This window comes from Brachycentrus maculatus, unplaced genomic scaffold, assembly GCF_059751285.1.
Source record: "Brachycentrus maculatus isolate JH-2025_06_01 unplaced genomic scaffold, ASM5975128v1 h1tg000180l, whole genome shotgun sequence".
In the NCBI taxonomy this organism is placed as follows: domain Eukaryota; kingdom Metazoa; phylum Arthropoda; class Insecta; order Trichoptera; family Brachycentridae; genus Brachycentrus; species Brachycentrus maculatus.
Window position 1 is genome coordinate 1,884,972 of NW_028280931.1, and position 22,720 is coordinate 1,907,691.

Sequence of the window (22,720 nt, forward strand, 5' to 3'; positions counted from 1 at the left end):
AACGACAGGTCAAATACTTGGATGGGAAAAAAATGAAATTTTCCGGAAGCATGGACGTAAATGAACGCTGGTGCAAATTTTCCTCAAAGGAGTATCATCGTTAATGAACGTCGAAGTCTATCTGTCAGTTAGTATGATGTAACTTCTATAGCAATGACATCTGTGGATATTTGTAGGTAATTTTGTCATAAAATAAAATCTAGAGATGGTGATTTTAATTTTTTTTTTATTATTTTTACATAATTTCTTCTTAATCTTAATCTTCATAATACATCCATTTGGTGATTTATTGTTATTTTTATATTATAAGAGCCCCAGAGAAAGTTAGACATCAATTATTGTACTCCCGGAGTGTTTAAGACCTTGATGCGGGAACTAACATTCACTGTTAAAGTTAAGTGTGTACAGTATATCCCGTGCCTAATTTTATGAAATACCCTTGCTCAAACTCAAAAATTCAAACATATGCAATGTTGACTTAATGATGCACACTGTAAAGTTTTCAATGTTCTGGCAAAATATACAAAGTAGTTTGAAATGTCATATATATATGTGGTTTTAAAAGTAAATTCAACTTTAAGTTTAATAGCGGGTATTTTATTCAGGCTAAAAGCTTTAAATAACAGGGATTATTCACACACGTTTTTTGCCAGTATACTCACAATATATTAGTGCTAAAAATGTGTGGCTTTGTTATTGATGGCCTGATGGTTAAGATAATAAAAATATTAGTAGTGTTACCTTCGTAGAAACTGCTGAACAGTTGGTGGGCAGAGCAGGGCCTCCTCCAACTTGTCACAGTACGAGGGGGCGCTGAGGGGCGGCGGGAGGGGCGGAGGCGTAGGGGGAGGCACGGGAGCCCCCGCGGCAGCCATCCGCGCCGCCATGTTGTGGACCTGCGCCAACTAACGCACATTTATGTCTAATTCAAGGATATTCTTACTCATTCGATTAATATATAACAAAATCTTGAAAATAATATTTTATTTATAGAACTAGCAATATTTGCAATGAATGAATTATTTAAAGGATGTCATAAAATATTATTACTACTGGCTAAGGGGGACTTATATTGAATCTTATATTCTTTTTAATTTTAATTTTTAATATGGTTTAATTTTAATTCATTTTCAAGACATTTCTACTTACAATCTTAAAATTAATAACACAGTTCTTTCCAATAAAGAGACCGAGCTCTTGTGTTTGGAGAGGGACTAACACTTATTATTTATATCTGTCGGTAATACAATTTATTTTTACTATATTTTTTTCTTTTTTTTTCCTTCTTAGATTAATATGTATAAAATTCTTTTGCATTTTAATGTGTTTAATTTTTTCATGTCCATAGGAAGGTTGTTGAAGTACTTAATTACCAAATATTTAAAGTTCTGTTGGAATTGTCTGGTATTGCGTTTTGGTAATGTAAAGTCATGTGTGTTCATATCTCAAAGATGAACTTTTAATTAGATTTAAGTAATTTTCACCCTTAAATAGTTGGAGAATTGCTGTTTGTTTTAAAATAGTTTCTACTTTTGGGAATTGTGTATTATAATGTATTCTTAAAAGTAAAGGTTCAGATAAAATTTGATAGTGAATGCAAACAGAAAAGGTTCCTTACCCCTTGAGCATCATCATGTTGAGTGAGTCCCGACACTCTCAGGGCCTCCGCAGTCTTCAGGAAGCTGCTGAGAGATCGCTGGTGGACGTTGACTTCTCCGTGGTAAATGAATTCAACGAGAGCGTGGAGATCTGTGAAGGCCACATCTTGCAGAACTATCACAGGGTGCTTGCACGGTGTTGACTGGAAAGAAGATAACACATCAAATAAAAGAAAGAACTTAACTATTACAATAGTGAAAATACTTATTAGCCATGAATAGCGGACATTTCAGATTGGGGGCAATTTTTTTCACGTTTAAAAACTGAAGTCACCAAAACAAAGAAACGCGGGTGTAAATATTCCAAATTTGAATACGGATTTTAATCATAAGTAGGCACCTACTTAAATATAAAGAAAATAATCTCTTATTTTTGTTCGAATAAGGTATTTACTTCCAGAAAGAAAGTTACGAATCGCACGAACAACTTTGTAAAGATTGTATTTTTATAAGAAATTTCAAGCCGCTACGAAAACGTTGGTTTATGTACTTTATTTTGTTATAATAACACTTACATAATAACGATAAATAAAATAATATTGAATAAAAACACACAACAAATAACAATGCACCGGCGACTGATATGAATTAAGAATTTTGTGCAAGAAAACAACAAACCAGCTGTCAAAACAACGAATTGTCAATATTTGTATAAAATTGTACGGTTGGCGCCCTTGCTAAGAGAATATGAATGAAAATAGGGATGTCACCGCTGAAAGTGTTATAGAATTCCACGAGATGCTGCTAGGCTTATAAATAATAATAATGAACAGACAGACACTACATATATTAGTATGGCATATTATCTCATTAAATTACACTGCACAGCGAAGTTTTCATGAAGCAAATGAAAAAATAATTATTATTATTTGTAATCTCACCTAGTTTAAGAAGAAAAAAAATCAATAACAGTTCTTGGACCAGTTCAGATTATTAAAAGTAATTATGGTCGGAAAACAAAAAAAAACTTAATTGGAACGATAAAAGAGTTTCTTGGAATTTTATTACATACTTATTATATATTAAATATACAAACTAGGAAAATTGTCGAAAGATAATTCTTGGAATGAATCAGTAAATAAAAAGTACGCGAATCTTATTGTATTAAGATTCTGACTGGAAAAAAATAGTGAAGAAAAAGTCGAATAGAGGATAACTGTTTAAAAGGATTTATCATTGTTATAAAAAGTACTAAGGTTGTATTATTTCTATGGAAAGCCAATATTTGACACGCGATAATGACTGTAAAATAAAACGACAAGCGGAAACTATCGTAAAACTAATTGAAGGGCAGAAAATTACATATGAGATAAGGGCAGGAAGATCAAAGCCGATAGAATAACAGAATATGACCGGGTAAGATGACAAGATGTGACTCGTTAAGGAAATATCATATTCTAAATTAGCTTATATTCAGCGACGGGGTGAAGAATATATGTATATATTGTGGAATATAAAATATTTCCCATTCGAATTTTTGTATAAAATACTTCATTTCACGATTGAAAGATGTTTTGCAATATTTTTATATACTTTTACCCTAGTTAAGCATAACATATAATAGTGTCTCGAAGAAAAAATACCACTTTCCCCCTCTCTAGCACCCCCTGCAAGACACACGTTAAAATATTAAGTACTTACCTAAATAATCAAAAAAATAATTTGGAACGATTTTTTAAAATTTAGTCTACTGAAACTGGATCTTTGTAATAATTTTAAATATTTTTACGTAAAAATCCAACAGGAAGCAATTTGTGCGCAATTTTTTTATGATAACGAAAAAAAGTAGAGATAAGTATTTATTTGAAGATAAACTGAAGATTGATGAGAAAGGGGTAGGAAAATTGGCTATTGTAACACTGGTAATAAGACATTGGTTGCCTTCCATACTCTGGTCTGGTTTAAAAATATCCAGTGTCGCCAAGAACGAAAAAACAAAGAAAAGCTGAACGATCCATTTCAACTATCATGTATTAATGTTTCCAATTGCTCATGAATTAATTTTACTGCTTTCTTGTCCTTATCATTGCCAGTGCAATTTATTAATAACTGCGCTGTATAACCTTTACCACATTTCTATACATCCTCAAACATTAACAATGATAAGGTTGGTTAGTTGGCTTAATTTTGATAAGCATAGCCTAAAGCCACACCCCGTCGGGAAACTCGGCTCCCAGCTCCACGCGGTTCCGATTATCCCATTATGCAATATTTCTTCTTCTTCTTTCTAACCCCTATCCGCACCCAAAGGTGCATAGGACACTTCATCGTAAAGAAGCAGTGTTATCTTGGTCGTTAAATACACGAAGCCTTTGATTTGATTAGATTTCAGTCTAATACCCTTTGATTTGATGGATAATGCTTATCTTAGCCTTAAATCACTTCCTTATTTCACCGTTTGAACATCTGTCATACAACGTATATTGAATCTGTCATACAACGATGAATTCCACCAACAACTAAAAATGTATCCTTGGGAAGGAGCCATGTTTCCTGCATCAAAATGAAGTTTAACAGTTGTAAGGAATGTGGGTGTGTTGGTGATATAGTGGTGATAACAGCATCTTGGAATCGTGTATATTCCCAAAAAGTCTGGCAAGCGGCATTCTAGATTTGTCTCTCCTAGAGGTCAGTCACTTAGACGTACCTAGTAACTTATATTTACAATAGAATCAACTAAAGCTAAAGAACTAGCAATATTTCACTGATAATCTTCCACCAACTTACTACGCTTCAACAGCAAAGTACCGAACGAGATGAGGACAAGATGATGAAATATGTTTATGAAAGTTACCTTCAGGAGTTCCCTGAAGAAAGGGCTGCACGCGGAGAGCACTACCCGATGTGCCTTGAGGCTTTTGCCGTCACAGGCGAGCGTAACGTCTACGAAGTCCTCGTCATCCCGCAGGTTCTCGAAGGCAGACGTTATGCTGCTCTGGTAGTTGTTCCATCGCAGGCAGAAGTGCTGGGTGTCAGTAGTGTCTGCCATCGTTGCATACGTATCACTGTTAAAAAAGAAAAAATCAATTATGCACAGCACTTGAGACGCAAAAAGTACACGTTAAGGTGGAGACTGACCGGAGCACTTCGTCGTAACGTAACACGTTACGATGCGAGCATTCAGGCAGTCAGTACAGCGAGCCGAGCGCTCCATCCATAGTTTCGGATGCTCGGTGATGCTCGCAGCGAGCGATGTTACGACGTTATGTTACGACGAAATGCTCCGGTCAGTCTCCACCTTTACTTTCAACATAAACATGTAACACTCTCCTTTCGGAACAATCATTCCATCATCAGGTCATTAAATAAAGTTAATATGATCTGACATTTATATATAAAAATAACATTTTGAAAGAGAGAAAGAAGACAAATAAATATATGGTAATAGAACACTCTCCTTATCATCACAAGGAGGGTGTTATATTACCATACTACAAAGTTAACAATGCTTTTAACATACAAAATATATAAATATGTGTTATCGATTAGTTAACTGTTCAATTAAATAATTTTAAGCAAATTTTATATTATAAAACGAGCTTATTCTAAGCTCTTAAAGGGACTTTAAGAGAGGATACCGCAACAAAAGTTAACTAAAAGCTCCCCTGTTTTCTTTCCTTTTTTGTTTTTTGTTTTTTTTTGTTGCTGACGTATTCAATGTAGTAATAAATTATTTGAAGGAAAATAATTATATATCGGGCGGTAAATATGCGGATGTAAAAATTAAGATAAATGTCATGGAAAATACGCGTAGGTAAAAATTAAGATACGTAGATACACTTGTCCGCCTCCGTAGTGTAATGGTCAGCACGCTTGGCTACCGTTCTGGAGGTCCCGGGTTCGATTCCCAAGGGGGGTAAAATAAATATAAGTGATTTTTTCACTGTAATATTTATTCAATATTACCATGGACTGGTACCTGAAGCGGAGGGCTGATCACCCTTCCTTCATGTGTAAACGATCAAGATAACACTGCGTTTATATGACACAGTGCCCTATGCACCATTGGGGTGCGGATAAGGGTTTTATTATTATTATTATTAGATACACTTAAATATAATGCGTATTAAATAATAAATACCAATACATAATTTTCTTTTTGAAATTATTAGGCATAACGCTATTATTCTAATGTGCGATCTAATGACGTAAAGGATTTGCCACATCCTATTTGAAAAAAATATATGCCGAATTAAAAATGCAAAATGTTATGAGCATGTAAATTATTTATATGAATTTCCTATGATGTTTGTTTATTTTGCTATAGTTTTAATGGATATTTTGTATTCGAACGAAAAATCATCAAAGCAAAACTGTTTCTGGAGTCGAGAGTATGTTTTATAGTGTTTATGTTTTTGACTAATTTGGTTTTCTCATTTCCTTTAAACAATATATCACGATTGGTAGTAATATGGGTTACTTAGTTGACCAATTTTTATACATAAATCTAAATTCAATACGTATCATTCGATGAAATAATCAGAATAAAAGAAAATAGATAAGGAAAGTAAGTGTGACAGCGAAGATATGTATAAAAATAGATTAGTATCGCATGAATGCAATTAAAATGAATTGCTTTTCATTATCAAGTTTAATCAACGTTATAGCTATTTTGTACAGTAATTTATATTATTTTTTGACATCTCATCAAAGATGAAGAAGAATATGGAAGTCTGGGCATTTACGGGGCTGACGACCGTCATCGGCTGGTTTAAGTGGCTACTTTACACACGTGTAACATTCACCAATTCTACCCATCATTGACAACCACACTACTCAAATTCTTGGAAGATCTATATATATGAACCAATTTAGAAACCTTGTTCTTGAATCACTAGAACTTCACTACAGACATCTATTGGTGAGATGTAAAGAAGCTTTTTTATTAAGCAGAAACTCTTATATTAGTATGTGAGGTCCGAATCCTGGATTATATCACACACATGAGAAAAGCCAGAAAATACCGTTTTCATTTTTATTATTTTTTTAAGCTTATAATTTGACCAGATAAAGAAATTTAGCTGTTAAAAATCTTAATTATGTTATGGGTCTTTCTTCTTCTAAAATATGAAGATAATAAATAAAAAAATCAAAGATTCAACGTTTATCTATATTTTATTCAGGAAAAAAACTTTTTTTTCCGTCTTCAGGTCTAATCATAAGTTTTATGTAGTGAAGTTAATGTCGATAATATTAGTCAAGAAGCAATTGAAGTAAAATTGATAAATAATGTTGATAAAGGCCCTTACACACGGGATGCGATCCGATCCAACGATCTGGCTTCAGAACGCGTGCAATCTCTCATAACTATGGTGCCCATTCCCCGTATTCGCGAATCCTGTTAAAATTTGACCTCGTTACGAAAACTCTATACTAAAAATACGGCTAGGACAGTCCTCTCTTATCTACCCCCATCCAAATAAACTTTAGATTCATTTTAAATACTCATTTTTTTAACACATGTTAACGAGTAACGGTGAAATCCGTTTTCCGATAAAAGGTAAAATTTTAAGGCAAATGTGAATACACGAATAAGCTCACTAAGAGGCTATGTGAGACCGTATATTTCCATTGCGTTATTTCTTTTCATACATATTTCTTCCACTAATTATTTAATTTCACATTTGCAAGATGCTTATAAATATCTTCCTATACTTTAACCCCAATTAAGATAAATAAACATTTTTAAACATGATTTGTTTGATTTACACTTGAAATAAACATTATTAATTGCATGTATAAGGTATGGAACGCAATGCAATCTGCGCGATGCAAGTACGAATGCGATCTCGCATATCCTAATATTAAGCTTATATGGGCGGCCATTGGTAACTGAGCTTGCAAACGGTCCAAGATCGCATCGCACTCAGTGTATTAGGGCCTTAAGATACAATACGATACAAAAGTTTTGTTCGAAGTATTATTAATTTATTTTTTGTAGTAGGTAATACAGTTGGTAGAACAATCAGGTTTGTTCAAGTTCAAGTCCCTCAAAAACTAAACTACATCAGAAGAAGATAACAAACGCGATAAGACGCCATTATTATCACATGAAAACGTTATAAAAATGTTCATACTTAATTGAGGCCGACGAAATGCAGATTGCAAAAAGTTTCATCGACCAATGTCACCCATTCCGGTGACCACAGCTGTAATACGAGACAGGACAATAGGAGTTTAATGTTGTCTATATGGGGATGGCGATGAGTGACACTGATACGTGATTCTGCCATCAGAACGGGAGTAGTCACAGTTACAGAGAATAATAATTAGATAAACGTAGAGAGATTGCACATTCTGATACTCAACGATTACCCTCCCGTTAAATATCGTTCTCAGTAATACTTAATTAAAAATACGATCCGACTATAAAAATGATGGCGAAATAGAAGAGCGAAGAATGTCAAGAATGTCATTCCGCGAAGACATTATTTGGTTGTGTAAATAAACTGCGAATTCGGAGCAGACGAATTGCACTTACGAGTACATAGTTATTTACCCTCGATTACATAGACGTCTGCAAAACACGCTGTCTAAAATTCAACGGCCTCGAATATATTTTTTTTACAATAATAAGTTTAGATAATGTATATAGCGCCTTAAATAATTCGTCACTGGAGGTCCCGGGTTCGATTCCCAGGCAGGGGTCAAATAAATACAAGTGACAACATTACTCTAAACTGGTACCTCAAGCGGAGGGCTGATCACCTTTGCTTTATGTTTTAACGATTAGGTTATCCTAATCATTTATATGATGCAGTGCCCTATGCACCATCGGGTGCTGATGAGGGTTTGAATATGAAGAAGAATATAGCGTAATTTTCGTAAAATACAACCTCCAGGGCACTTCGCTGTTGTATTACTTGATATATCTTGGACAAAACAATAATATAACTTTATTTGAATGTTTGCTTTCTTGGGGAATAGCGTCAGATTACCTATTCAGAACTTTGTCTGGTATATCTGGCTCAGGCCCTTTAGGGTTGCATAGCCATCAGACGCACTTTTAACACATTAAAAAAAAATATTGGAACTATGAAAGTACATATTTAAAGTTATTTTTTATAAAATATACGATAAAATTGACAGTTAACATCGCATGGCGTTTGCCGAGTTGTTAGTTTTTTTGTTATATTACAAGTAACTATTTAATATATTTTAATGTCGTGTGTCATCAATTTTAGGTTGTTTTCGTAAATTATGTTATTTTATTTATTGTTTCGGCATTAACTTTGTGCAAAGACATGTTACAATGATTAAAGAAAGCACTTTGTTTTTTACCACTTAAGTTTTATTATAGACTACATGTTTCAGAAGTTAAACTTCCATCATTCAGGTCTGTATAATAACATTATATTCAAGTGGTAAAAAAAGAAGTGTTTTCTTTAATCATTGTAAATTATGTTATGTTTCAAGCCAGGGGTCGAACGGACACCTATTCCCAATGTTTACATCCAGACACTATGACTACGGATTAGTGGAAAAAAATTAAACGGTCACTTTTTATTTGTTGACTGTTGAGTCTTATCCGATAATTTTATGGTATTTATTTATGATACTGCCACTCGTATGTTGCTAGACAGATTAACGAGTATGGCATATTTGGTTGGTGACGTATCGATGGGTCTCGCTGGGTGATCTCGGGTGCACCTGTGTGAGTGATACGAGAGCACTTGGAGATTTACGAGTGAGCGAGATTACAAGTGTGTTTATTTAATCTCTTCTAAGTATTTTGTCGGTTCTTTGAGACCGAATCTAATGAGATCAATTACCATTCAGTAGAAAAATCTGTAAAAATTACGCGTATTAGGGTGACACAGTTAATTATTGGCAGTCTAAGACGAAATCTTAGTTTAAACTATTAAAAAATCAAGGTCGTTGCATTGATATTCGTATATTAAAAGTTTATTATTTTTTTCATTTTCTGAAAATAATATTTCTTGAATTTGAGTTGCAATTATAAAACTTATCTGTTCCTAAAAAAATCATCTCCCAACATTAGTTTAACTATTAAAAATAATTGATTTTTTAGACTTTTTATAATTTAGGTTACACATGGATCATTCGTAAGTAACTGGATCACATTCATAATCATACTGAATCTCGTTCACAAGCGCTGATTTGTTCATTTATCGATTCAGAGATTCATTGATTCAATTTGTGTGTCATATTTTTCAGGAAAAAGTAAGTGTGTTATGATAACAAAATCTGCTAAAACAAAAACTGTTGGTTGTCGTTGTCAATACGATTTGTAACGAAAATTTTACTCCCCCCCCTCTCCACCGATTAATTTTTGTTCGATGGATTCTTTTGTTTTTGGTTGACGAAATGAACGAGTGACAGTTTAACCGAAAAGATCAATGGTTTGATAATTGATCCGGTTAAAGTGAACGGATCAATTTAGTAATACAGATTTACTGATGCGAATTATCTGAATGACCGAATCTTCTTTACCTCTACTTTCAGTATAATATAATGTAGGTAGGTACCTATGAAATGAAAAACACTTTACTATTGGCAAGCGGTTTTATATTGAAATACCAATAGTAAGTGGTGTTAACCTATCGGTGTATACAAATATGAAAAAGGAACAAAAACTCTTCAAATTTTAAAATTCCAAAACTCATAAATTAATAAAATCTTAAAAGTACCTACTTTTGCACTAAAGATTTACTTTAGTTTGACGGGTAGGCTATCGTTTTATAAACGAAAGATTTACCTCAATATTTAACACGGTATACTTCAAAATAAACTTGTAGTTAGACGGTTAACTTCGAATTCTAAAATTCCAATACTCAAAAATGATTATAATCTTAAAAGTACCTACTTTTGCTCTAAATATTTACTTTATTTTGTCAGGTAGGCTATCGTTTTATAAACGAAAGATCTATCTCAATATTTAACACGGTATAATTTATTCAAAATTCGAAATAAACTTGTAGTTAAGACTGTTTCTAAATGATACGACACACCAAATCACGGACGCAGCCAGATAAAGCGCTATGTAGTACGATATAACGTAAGCATTTGGAAATGTTCTCCAAAAGCTCGTAACTTGATAATATTTATTTACTTAATAAAAGTTTCGCTGCTAAAATATTTTCATTTAAAATCATATTCCTGAAACACACAACTGTCTGTTTGTATAATTCTCGGAGGGAAGTCGTTTAAACTCATTTTTATGCTAGCGAAGAAATTTTAAGTAAATATTGTTTTAGTTCTAAAATTTATATAGTTTTCCGCCTAAACTTTTGGCGGGACTCCGTCTGATTTAAAGACGTATATCTCACCATTAGAGTATTAAACTTTTGGAAAAAAAAGTTTGGAATAATTCTCTTAGGTTTATAAAATAAAACAAAAATTCCACATTAAAAATGAGAGAGCACGTGTTTTTAAATAAAACTTTTAAGTAATCGATAATATTGTATAATTCTTAAAAATATGTACAGTACAATGAATTCAATATTCCGTTTGGTAATTTTTACTTTATTAAAATCGGTGCGGTGTACTGAATACCGGTATATTTAATAAATTTGATAAACGCACTATCTGATTGCATTAAAAATGAGACATAACTTGTATAATAATAAAAATGTAAATTCATACATTTTGAGTGTGTCCAAATACTTTTCACAAATCTGGGTTTCTCCACCTGGGAGTTATTTTTACATTTTGACATTGAAAAAAAAAAAACACCCTTATCCGCACCCAATGGTGCATAGGGCACTGCGTCATATAAACGCAGTGTTATCTTGATCGTTTACACATGAAGGAAAGGTGATCAGCCTTCCGCTTCAGGTACCAGTCCAGGGTAATATTGAATAAATATTGCAGTGAAAAAATCACTTATATTTATTTTACCCCCCTTGGGAATCGAACCCGGGACCTCCAGAACGGTAGCCGAGCGTGCTGACCATTACACTACGGAGGCGGACCATAAGGCGGACAATTGACATTGAAACAAAGATGAAAAAGTTCATGGAAGTCTGGGTATTTTACAGGGCTTACGACCTGTCATAGGTTGGGTCTTTGCTAAATAAAGGCTTTATTAAATCCAATCATAGATGGCTGTTGTGAACTCAATCATAGAACGTCATGAGATTGATTGTCATGATTTGTATGACTCCCAAAATTTTGAAAAGTGTGGTTATCAATCATGGGTTGAATGGTTAATGTTACACGTGTGTAAAGGATCACTTAACAAGCTTATGACAAGTCGTAACCCCTGTAAAATACCCAGACTTCCATATTCTTCATCTATGTTGAGATGTCAAAAAAATATGTGAAAAATACCTTCTAAGTGAAGACAATCCAAATTTATGAACAAGTATTTGGATACAATCAAATTGATGTAAATTTTCGTTTGTTCAATATCTTAAATCATCGTAAGTTATTCACCGATTGCTTTGACGTTTTGTGACTTTGAAAAAAAAAATCGGTTGAAAAAACTATTTACGGTAATAACTTTTTAAATATTAAAAAAAGGAATAACCCGCATAGCCTATAATTTAGAGGCTTGTCTGCAGGTAGAAAAGTAAGGATAGGGAAGGTAAATGTAAAAAAATACATCACAAACACCCAGAACGATTGAAAATAAATATATAATCAAAATTTAAAAGACAACCATCAATAGTTCGTTGGGATTCGTTAAAAAAAATCTGTAAACACTGAGTAGTTAAAGCGTTATCTTCCGTAAGGAATCTAGGCCCTGCGATCCAGATTCATAAGTGAAACGTACTGTTTGTTTCGTCTAAAACTATACAGAGAGTGTATGGTATAGCGCATGAAGCGCTAGACGGCGTAAATTCATAATAAATAGTTTAAAATTGGAGTCATAATATTATGAATATTTTATAGCGAATGATTGATTCGATTCAACGCCAATATCAAACACGTAATAAAAAATGAGATACATATAAACAGAGCAGGAATTTCATTTTACACCAGGAATGCATAATATATTATGGATATTAAACACGATATCGCATTTAACTTAAACAAATATTCTATCTAGTGAATGGTAGGCGTAGGTGAGGAAAATTAACGGACAACGGTATAAATGAAATCAGTAATTATTATTTAATTTCATACTTTTTTGAAAAGAGATATATTTGGTGATATAACGAAAGAATGCAATTTACAAGATTTTGAGTGTGTCCAAATATTTTATTTATTGTTTCGGCATTAACTTTGTGGTAAGACATGTTACAATGATTAAAGAAAACACTTGTTTTTTACCACTTGAGTTTTATTATAGACTACATGTTTCAGAAGTTAAACTTCCATTATTCAGGTCTGTATAATAACATATGTTATTATACAGACCTGAATGATGGAAGTTTAACTTCTGAAACATGTAGTCTATAATAAAACTCAAGTGGTAAAAAACAAGTGTTTTCTTTAATCATTGTCCAAATATTGATTGACAAAATCTGGATCATCTCCTATTACAGGAATTATTTTCATATTATTTTTTGACATCTCATCAAAGATGAAGAAGAATGCCCAGACTTCCATATTCTTCTTCATCTTTGATGAGATGTCAAAAAATAATAAAAAGAATGCAAGGCTTAGATAAGTACTATCGATAAAATTGTGTAAATAAATGAAAGAAGGGTGTGTTAAGATGGTTTTGGAATGTGAATCGAATGAGCGAAGAAACGGTAGTTAAACAAATTAATGAGGCGAATGTGTTTGGTGATAGAAGCAGAGCAAGACCGAGGAAAACTCGGCATGATCAAGTATTTCAAAAACTTAAAATTGGCCAGGTCAGGTCAGAAAAATCGGCGTGTTTGTATGAGGGGATGTATGAATGTGGAAGAGGCGAAGATTGTGTGCAAAGGTAGATTATTGTGGTGTTTTATACTCTCTGCCTCCCTTCGTGTGTTGGTTGATATGTTGATAGATGTGGAATGTTGATATATGGTGCTACTAGCATTGATAGAAGTATATATTCTTCTCGTTACCCTTATCTACACCCAATGGTGCATAGGACACTGTATCGTACCGATGCAGGGTTATTTTGATCGTTAATTGCATGAAGGCAATTTGATCATTCCTGCGCTACTTATACCAGTAGTAGTAAATGTAACTTGTATTAGTATTGATACCCCCAAGAATCGAACTCAGGACCTCTAGGATGGTAACCAAACCCGCTAACCACTACACTAAGCGAATAATTCGGCAATGATAACAAATAACGTCTATGCCAAAACTATTTCGGCTTATCTATAGTAGTAAATTTTTATTTATCAAACAAGAAATTAGGTCAATCTCTAAGGACAACTATTTGCTCGAAAATAAACTATTTTTTTGTTGATAATGCGATAAAAATAGGATTTTTAGCTATACTTCCTAGTACTTGATAGTTATAAAACCACCGCGTAAGTTCTAAGTTGATAAAAATTGACCTCATTTTAAGAAAGTAAGATCGTTTAAAGACAAGACCCACAATAAATGCCAAAATGTATGCAGATATCGTAAATTTTATCGTGTAAATACATCACTAGGGAATATACCTGTTTTTGGACATATTTTTAGCTATCTTGGTGTAGTAATGTTCACATGTATATATATATATATATATATATATATATATATATATATATATATATATATATATATATATATATATATATATATATATATATATATATAATATATATATATATATATATATATATATATATATATATATAAATATATATAAATATATTGTATATATATATATATATATATATATATATATATATATATATATATATATATATAAATATATATAAATATATTGTATATATATATATATATATATATATATATATATATATATATATATATATATATACACACACGAAAAATATGGTTGCTAAAGTTATAAACATTCGGTTTGATGACAATTTTAGTCCGAAAAACTTAAACTTAAATAAAATTATCGCATTAATGAAAATAAAACAAATATAAATGTTCAATTTTTCCTATAATGGGCCCCAAAAAGTTCCAAAATACCACGATAGTAACATTAATTAGATAAGTGTAAATGTTTTTATTTTTATTATTGAACACATATAAATTTTGTTTACCTCACACTTTATTGACATTACGTCATTATGAAATCAACTAAGAATTTGGACAACCTAAAACCTATTGTAAAAATTGAAAAAGAAGCTTACAAACTTTATAAAAAAACTTTTGAAATTTTGGTAAAGTTATACAAGATCTAAAAATAAAAAGCCTACTACCATAATTATTTTACAACTTGGAAATTTTAAAAATATACGATGGTATTTCAAAAAATTAAAAAATTATTTCGTTTTTTCTTCTTTTTTAAAACCTTGCAATGCAAAGTTTAGATGCAGTGTAATTTTGATCGTTACATACATGAAGGCAAAGTGATCAATCCTGCATTATAAGTATTAGTCCAGGATAATATTAAATCGATATTAAAGTGATAAATTACTAATACTCATATTATGACCCTCTTAGGGAATCAAACCCAAGCCCTTCAGCACAATGCTAAACCCGTTTACCATTACGCTAAGGAGACGGAGATAATTCCTGACCATTACACTACGGAGGCGGACTTTCATTAATAAGAGACATAATCTCATGTACTTAAATTATTACACTCTATTGCAAATAAAGGTCAAGTCATGAATAATTTAGAAAATTTAGAAATACATAAAAATTTAAATTCACATAAAACGTTAATTAATAATATACTGTTTCAAAATACGTCACCATTATTCTCAATGTTTCCTTTTACAAAAAATCTTCTTCCTTAACCCCCCTCCTTCCCTATATTTAGTAACCTATATACCCCTAAATATATTTTTTGTTATAATTTATATTTGAAGCACTAACTTTGTGATTTTCCATTTAATAATTGAAATGTAATTTTGTTTTAAAATCACTATTTATAGTGATTTTAAAACAAAGTTACATTTTAATTATATTTTTTGTTCGTTAGTTTTAATTTTTACCAGAAGATGAAAACAGCTGTATGTTTTCGAAACTAGTCGTATATATAAATAAAACTCATAAAGTGGTATATTCAAGCGTTTATTTTTTTTTTAAATAATCAACAAAAGAAAAATGTTTTTTCTTCCTGTATTATGCAAGTCGAATTATCTACAGCATGCGCTATGATTTCGCGTTTACTCTTTCAAATCATCATACAGTTTACATATCTGCACTGCCAGACAGTGGTTGCTTACGTTAAAATTTATTAAAAACACACCAAATATGTATGTCATCGAGGACGTATCCTACATACAGGCGCATGAACAAACAGCGCTCTGCGGTTGGCGGAAATATACGAATTTGTTTTATCAAATGAATAAATTATATAATATAAAAAAGAAGCTATGTAAATACTTGGTGTGAAACGTTGCTAGCCCCCGATAGAAAAGAATTGCCAAATATTGTCGTGGTGTTGGTACTCCTTACATGTGTTAAGTGCTTGCCTAACAATCATTTTGACAACGCATACTGATAACCGTGGGATCGTCAACAATTGGCGATCGAACGAGAAGAAAAATATTAAGTCATTCATTGATTCCCCAGTCACTTTGTGGTAATATCTATTGATTTTAAATTTAAGATTTACTTGGTGAATACCATTATTTCTTAAAATCTATTGTGACACGTGTTTCGATGCATTCCGCATTATTTACAAACACCGTGTTTTAAAATGTTTTAAGAAATAGTGATATTAATCAACCTTAACTTAAATTAAAATTAAAAATATTGTATCGTTAAATATTGTGTGAGAAGTTAAATATTAAAAAAAGAAAGGGAGCATAATAGCCAACTAAAAAAGGCATAAAATAATTTGCTGTTGGCATCTTAGCATACTATAAATATCTAAAGATTAGATTATCTCTTATTTTTACCTTGTCTGTCTTTTATTTGAAATTATTTATTTAATTTTCTGTGTTAATTTTTAAAAATGATTTAAATCCAGTTCTTTATTTTTTTTCTATATGTGAGTATACAAAACGTTTGTTTTACCTCATTCTTTCTTTATGTGCTTTTACTGTTTTGCATTATATTTTTTGTTTCTTACTGTTATAATTTATAGTAAAACTGTTCTTAAATGAATGATTGAAATGACTCTAGGGGTATATTATTTATACGTGTTTTAATTATTTTTTCCTTCATCAATTCTTTTCATTTAGAGTATTTTTATCAATAATTTCATTCCACTGTACTATAATATTACAAGAAGGAATATTTGCATACTTATATTGAAATGTACCATTCAGGTATTCAATGAATTATTATATTATTTCCGCTTAAACGTAAATGAGAAATGGATGATTTAATTCAATGAAATGATTAGATTTCAGTGTGAGTAATAAAAGAGTCGATGGTTGCATTGTCTAACGATAAGTGTGTAAGTTTTCAGTGAAGTATTGTAATATTCGGATTAAAGCTGAAATGTGAAGGAAAAATTATTATTTGAATAACCAATTTTATAGCCTTCGGAAACAGCCATTTCATGAACGTAGTTTTTAATTCTTTGAAATGCTAGGTCATAAGAAGCCCCGGGATACTTGAACTTCCATCTTCTTTTGCATAAAATGATACATGTGGATAGTCTTAGGTTGTAATAATAAAATAAGTTAAAATAATAATTTAATATTATAACTTGGTTAGGCAGTCAATAAATGAAATAAAATGGAGCTTTTTAAGAGATGTTTTATGGGTTTTTGTTACATTTCTGGTTACTCAATAAGAATGGCAATATCATTAATTGATTCGGCAGTTACTTTGTGATTTATATCTATCCATTTTTAAATAAATTTTTACTTGGTAAATACCACTATTTAATAGTTGTTTGAAAGGTGTTGGAAAATGATGTGGAATGCATCGAAATACTTGTCGCAATAGATTTTTAGAAATAGTGGTATTTACCAATTAAAATTTAAATGGATAATAATCAAGAATGAATTTCGATCAACGTTCCCGGTAATAAAAATCAATTAATAAATAAAACTACGAAATAGTTCCTACCCCCTCTATATTTTTCAACGTCCCAAGGACTCATCTGTAAAATTTAGACTTAGCTTCACGTACGGTATTTAAATTTTTTTATTTTATTAATTTTTTAAATTTAAAAAAATAATTAATCGGGAATGCATCGAAACTCGTGTCACATAATATTTTAAGAAATACTGGTATTTACCAAGCAAAAATGATATTAAAAATGTATTTTTTTATACTTAAAATAATACTATAAAGGTGTCTTACCACAGAATACCGTTCACATATAATTATTTAAAGTGCATCGCATTATATAACACACTTGTAAGTTCCGTGTGTTAGTTTTGTATATTATACGCAGTGATAACGAGAAAATCTATTCGCAAATTGTTTAACTGACTCGTGTAGTGGTGTTGGTGAAATTTTGGCAAATGTATGCGTGTCCTTAAACTGATAACGAACAGAAAAGATGCTTCTTTGATGTTATTCATCAAATTGGTTGTTTACTTAATCTATTTAAAAAAATAAACATCACTCGCGAATAATTGAACGGAATTACATTCCGTTTAAAAATATACAAATGTACCCAATATCAACGTTACACCATTTCTTTATTTATTTATGGATTTGTCGTTTAATTTGTAGAACTCCTTTTTGATTAACAGATAAAATGTTAAAATCAAACACTGATTTTTTGAGTATACTAAATTGTATTTTATTGTTAAAAAATACACAAAATTAATTTTGTGACAATTGCTTCTCCTTGTTATGGCATTTTTAAACGAATGTCTTTTGCCATTTCTTTCTTTATGTAAACTGTTGTAAAATTATATTTTATATATGTATATGAAAGGTGTATATGAAAAATGGAAGTCTGAGCGTTCCAGAGCTCACAGTCTACATTTAGCTGGCTTAAGTGATCACTTGATACATTTGTGTAACGCTTACCATTCTGCCGATTATTTAACATCCATATTTGCATTAATTTTTCGAAGATGGATTGCATATATGCACTGTTGTTGGATTCCTTTCGTATGTGAGTTGTAATTTTATAGATGTGGAATTTTTGTAACGTTGACAGTTGAGAAGTACAATATATATCTTTCAACAATTAGATATAGGTGAGATCATTCAGAATCATTCATTCTCATACATTTTATTGAAGAGAGAACCTGATATAACATTTTAATTTTAGATATTATTATTTTAAGCAGTTGATGATTGACAATCATATTTTGGATTATTCACCTTACGGATAATATATATAAATATATAAATATATTTTTTCTTTAATTTATTTGTAACAATTTAATAATGAAAGGACACAAGAGACATACTAGTGTTAAATAATGTAAGTCTATACCTTGCGAACTCAAAAAGTGGATTGGTATCTAAAGCCAAGGGCTGCTCACCTTCCCTTCATGTGTTAACAATTACGATAACACTGCGTTTATATGATGTAGTGTCCTATTCACCATCGGGTGCGGATGAGGGTTTGAAGAAAAAGAAGTTGGAATGTTTTGAAGACGTTTCGTATTAAGATATTTTTTTTTGTTTTTAATTATGCAAAAGAAAAGAGCCCATTTTAGCTAGTACTGAACATTCTCATTAAATTTCTTTAAAAATGAATACCCAGGGATTAAGTTTATGAAGTTTCCCGCCTTAGTACGAGTTCAATGAAAACTTTTTAATCAAATTAAAGAACAAAATTAATACACGGGTCGACAGTTGTCTTATTCCCAGTGGTGCACAAGGCACTGAATAATCTTCACAGCAATTTACATAAAGTCGATACAATGTCATGATCTTCAGGTGCGGCTTGGGTAGTAGAGATGCCAATAGTCGTCATTAGTCGGTTAAGACCTAATATACGATGAATCGCACCTAAATTTTATTGTAACATGACGTAATTGATTTTTTTAGCTTGAAATAACGTTTTTGTATTGAAAAAATCAGTTTTTCTTCGAAATAAAATATGGTATTGAAAATATATGAGTTATTGAAAGGCAAAGCATACAAAAATAATATTTTTTCAAAAACATTTTATCCAAAAAAAAAGTCAAATTTCAATATATGTTACATTAAAAAAATCATCGAAACAAATGGGTTGTGTATAATTTTTTAAATCAAACACAGATTTTTTGAGTCTACTAAGTTGTATTTTACTAACAAAAATACATAAAAAATTAATATTGTGACAATTGTTTCGCCTAGTTATGGCATTTTCAAACGAATTTCTTAAATTAATTTTTATGTGTTTTGTCAATATAAATTTTGAATGTGTTTTTGTTAATAAAATACAACTTAGTAGACTCAAAAAATCTGTATTTGATTTAAAAATTAATATATAAATTAAAATGGAGTTCTACAAATTAAACGCCATATCAATAAATAATGAGTTATTGAAAGATAAGGAGTTAAAAAAAAAAAAAATATATTTTTCCAACATACAATATATTCTAAATAATAGCCAAATTCCAATACATTATCTAAAATAAAATAGTTATATATTGGAAAATGCCTGAAAACATGATTTCCAATTTGTTATTTGGTTTAAAATTTGACCAGTTGTTTTTTATCTATTCAGATATTCGCGGCAGTATCTATGGTTGATTTGAGGAAGATTTTATTTATTATTTATGTCAAAATGTAAAAATAACTCCCAAGGGAAGAAACCCAGATTCGTGAACAAGGAATCGGATTCCCAAAATATTGTCAATGATACCATACTACACATATATTTGTATTTTTGTGAGATAAGCAATTTAGCAAATAGGAAAGAGACTTTTAGTGCACAATGTTCTTTAGATTGCAAAGAAATTGTGGTGCTACATTTGGTTGCTATCAGGAGGTCAGCCGGAGAAAGTGACCCCCTAACCCCAGAAATTATGCCTACACTATCACCCATTATAAACTTGCAAAAAAAAAATTGCGACGTAAAATATAATTTTTTTAATAAATTTTAATAAATGTGAAACAAGCCGACAATTATTAATCAAGAAATCCAATGATAAATTAATATTTTTTTCAAACGAGAAAGGCTTTCTTGAAAAAAAATTATTCAAGCAAATCTGGAGATGTTACACACACACACACGCACACACACATACTCACACATATATATAAATATATTTATATAATATAAATATATATATATATATATATATATATATATATATATATATATATATATATATATATATATATATATATATATATATATATATATATATATATATATATATATATATATAATATATATATATACATATATATATATATATATATATATATATATATATATATATATATATATATATATATATATATATATATATATATATATATATATAAATATATATATATATATATATATTTATATAATAACTGGCAATAAAAATATACAGTGTGTTTTAGTAAAAAAAGAAAAATATGACTTATTATTTAATGAAAAAAAAACTTTGTTATAAAATCACTACATATTTTGTTACAACTTCGACAGGCCTTTATAAGGTAACATAGCTTTTTTTTACGAATATTTTTTTTGTGTTTAAAAAATGGAAAATTTCATAGATAGTGTTCGAAATATTAATTATACGCTTTTTTTTTTTATATATTAGAGTAATGAAAGATTGAAATTATCTTTACTTCCATATTTCTTCAGTTTTACATCATTGTCACTAATTTCTAATTTATAGATTAATATTTATATTGAATAAAATTTTACTTTAGCCTTCAATTTGGTTTTCTTTTATCTCGTCATAAAGTGTAGATGAAAATTCTAAATCTAAAATTTTCAAAAGTAGAGTGCATTTTTTATGCGCTTGTACTATAAAACTGTCTAATCTAAAACCTAATGGTAAAATGGCACACGTTCCTATACAGGTACAGCTAGACCCAAATGCACGCGCTCTATTCACGAATACATGTGCCATTTTTATACATTTCCATACGCGCGCGAATCATATACAAGTTGCCACAGTTATTATTTGATCGTAGTCAAGGCCATATTATTCCTTTATCAGTCGTGTAGCCAAAAATTTAGATGGTAGGATACCTGGTTATTTATCTTTTTTTATTATTGACATACACTATTCTGCAATACGATAACGAGACTGTAAATTGTATGCAGCCTGAAAACTTAGTAATTAAATTATGTAATCGAAAATTGGAAAACAAAATAAGACTAAGCAAGGAATAGTTGAGAAAATTGATAAAGTTTTTCGAGCTGGTTTGGACATGTGGAGAGAATGGATCGCGAGAGAATAAATAACGTATAAAGTAAATGACTAAATCAACCAAAATTAGAAAATTTAGTCCTATCAAAAATGTAGGTATGACTAGATGTATGGATGTGGAAGAAGCTAGGAGTACATGCCAGGATAGACGAGTGTGGCATTCTATCATCTCTGCCTACCCCTCCAGAGAAACGACGGGATGGCAGAAGTAAAAATAATAGAAAAATGAAATAATTTCGTGAAATAATTTGGAAAAAATCTCAATAGCATACAAAGGTTTCTGGTACAATAACTTACTAAACAATTTACAACCAGAAATGGTAACCTTGAAGCTTGTTGTGAAAATCATGAAAGGTTTTTGTTGCTTTACATACATAGAATTTTGGAAACATGAATACTTTTTTTTAATCAATGATGATTGATTGTTATGATGTATTGATATGTTACATAAGTTATACAAAGTTTTGTCCGCCTCCGTAGTGTAATGGTCAGCATGCTCGCCTACCGTTCTGGAGGTCCCGGGTTCGATTCCCAGGGGGGTTTAATAAATATAGGTGATTTTTTCAATATTTATTCAATATTACACTGGACTGGTACCTGAAGTGGAGGGCTGATCACCTTTCCTTCATGTGTAATCGATCGAGATAACACTGCGTTTATATGAAGCAGTGCCCTATGCACCATTGGGGTGTGGTAAGGGATTTATTATTTATTATTATACAAAACATACATTTTAATATTTCCGTATTATTGATTCAACTTATTGATTTTTGTTTAAAAATAAACAATGAAAGTTAATTTCATCGCGAATTCAAGAAATTTTAACGGGATTATACGAAA

The 22,720-nt window shown here is 30.7% G+C and overlaps 1 protein-coding gene across 23 annotated transcripts in view; it reads right to left on the bottom strand.

Moving 5' to 3' along the window:
• br (broad-complex core protein) overlaps positions 1-22,720 on the bottom strand; it is a 122,642-nt gene that overhangs the window by 20,042 nt on the left and 79,880 nt on the right. For 17 of the 23 annotated variants that reach the window (XR_015837754.1, XR_015837756.1, XR_015837755.1 and 14 more), the window contains 3 exons: positions 4,453-4,663; positions 1,619-1,801; positions 742-905 (listed from right to left, as the gene is read on the bottom strand). Coding sequence is in view for 20 of the 23 variants with exons in the window: in XM_088262521.1 (XP_088118647.1) it covers positions 742-905; positions 1,619-1,801; positions 4,453-4,663 (558 nt within the window). In the remaining 3 variants the exon portion in view is untranslated. The remainder of the gene's footprint in view (positions 1-741; positions 906-1,618; positions 1,802-4,452; positions 4,664-22,720) is intronic. The other 6 variants (XM_088262517.1, XM_088262536.1, XM_088262535.1 and 3 more) reach the window with 1 other exon arrangement.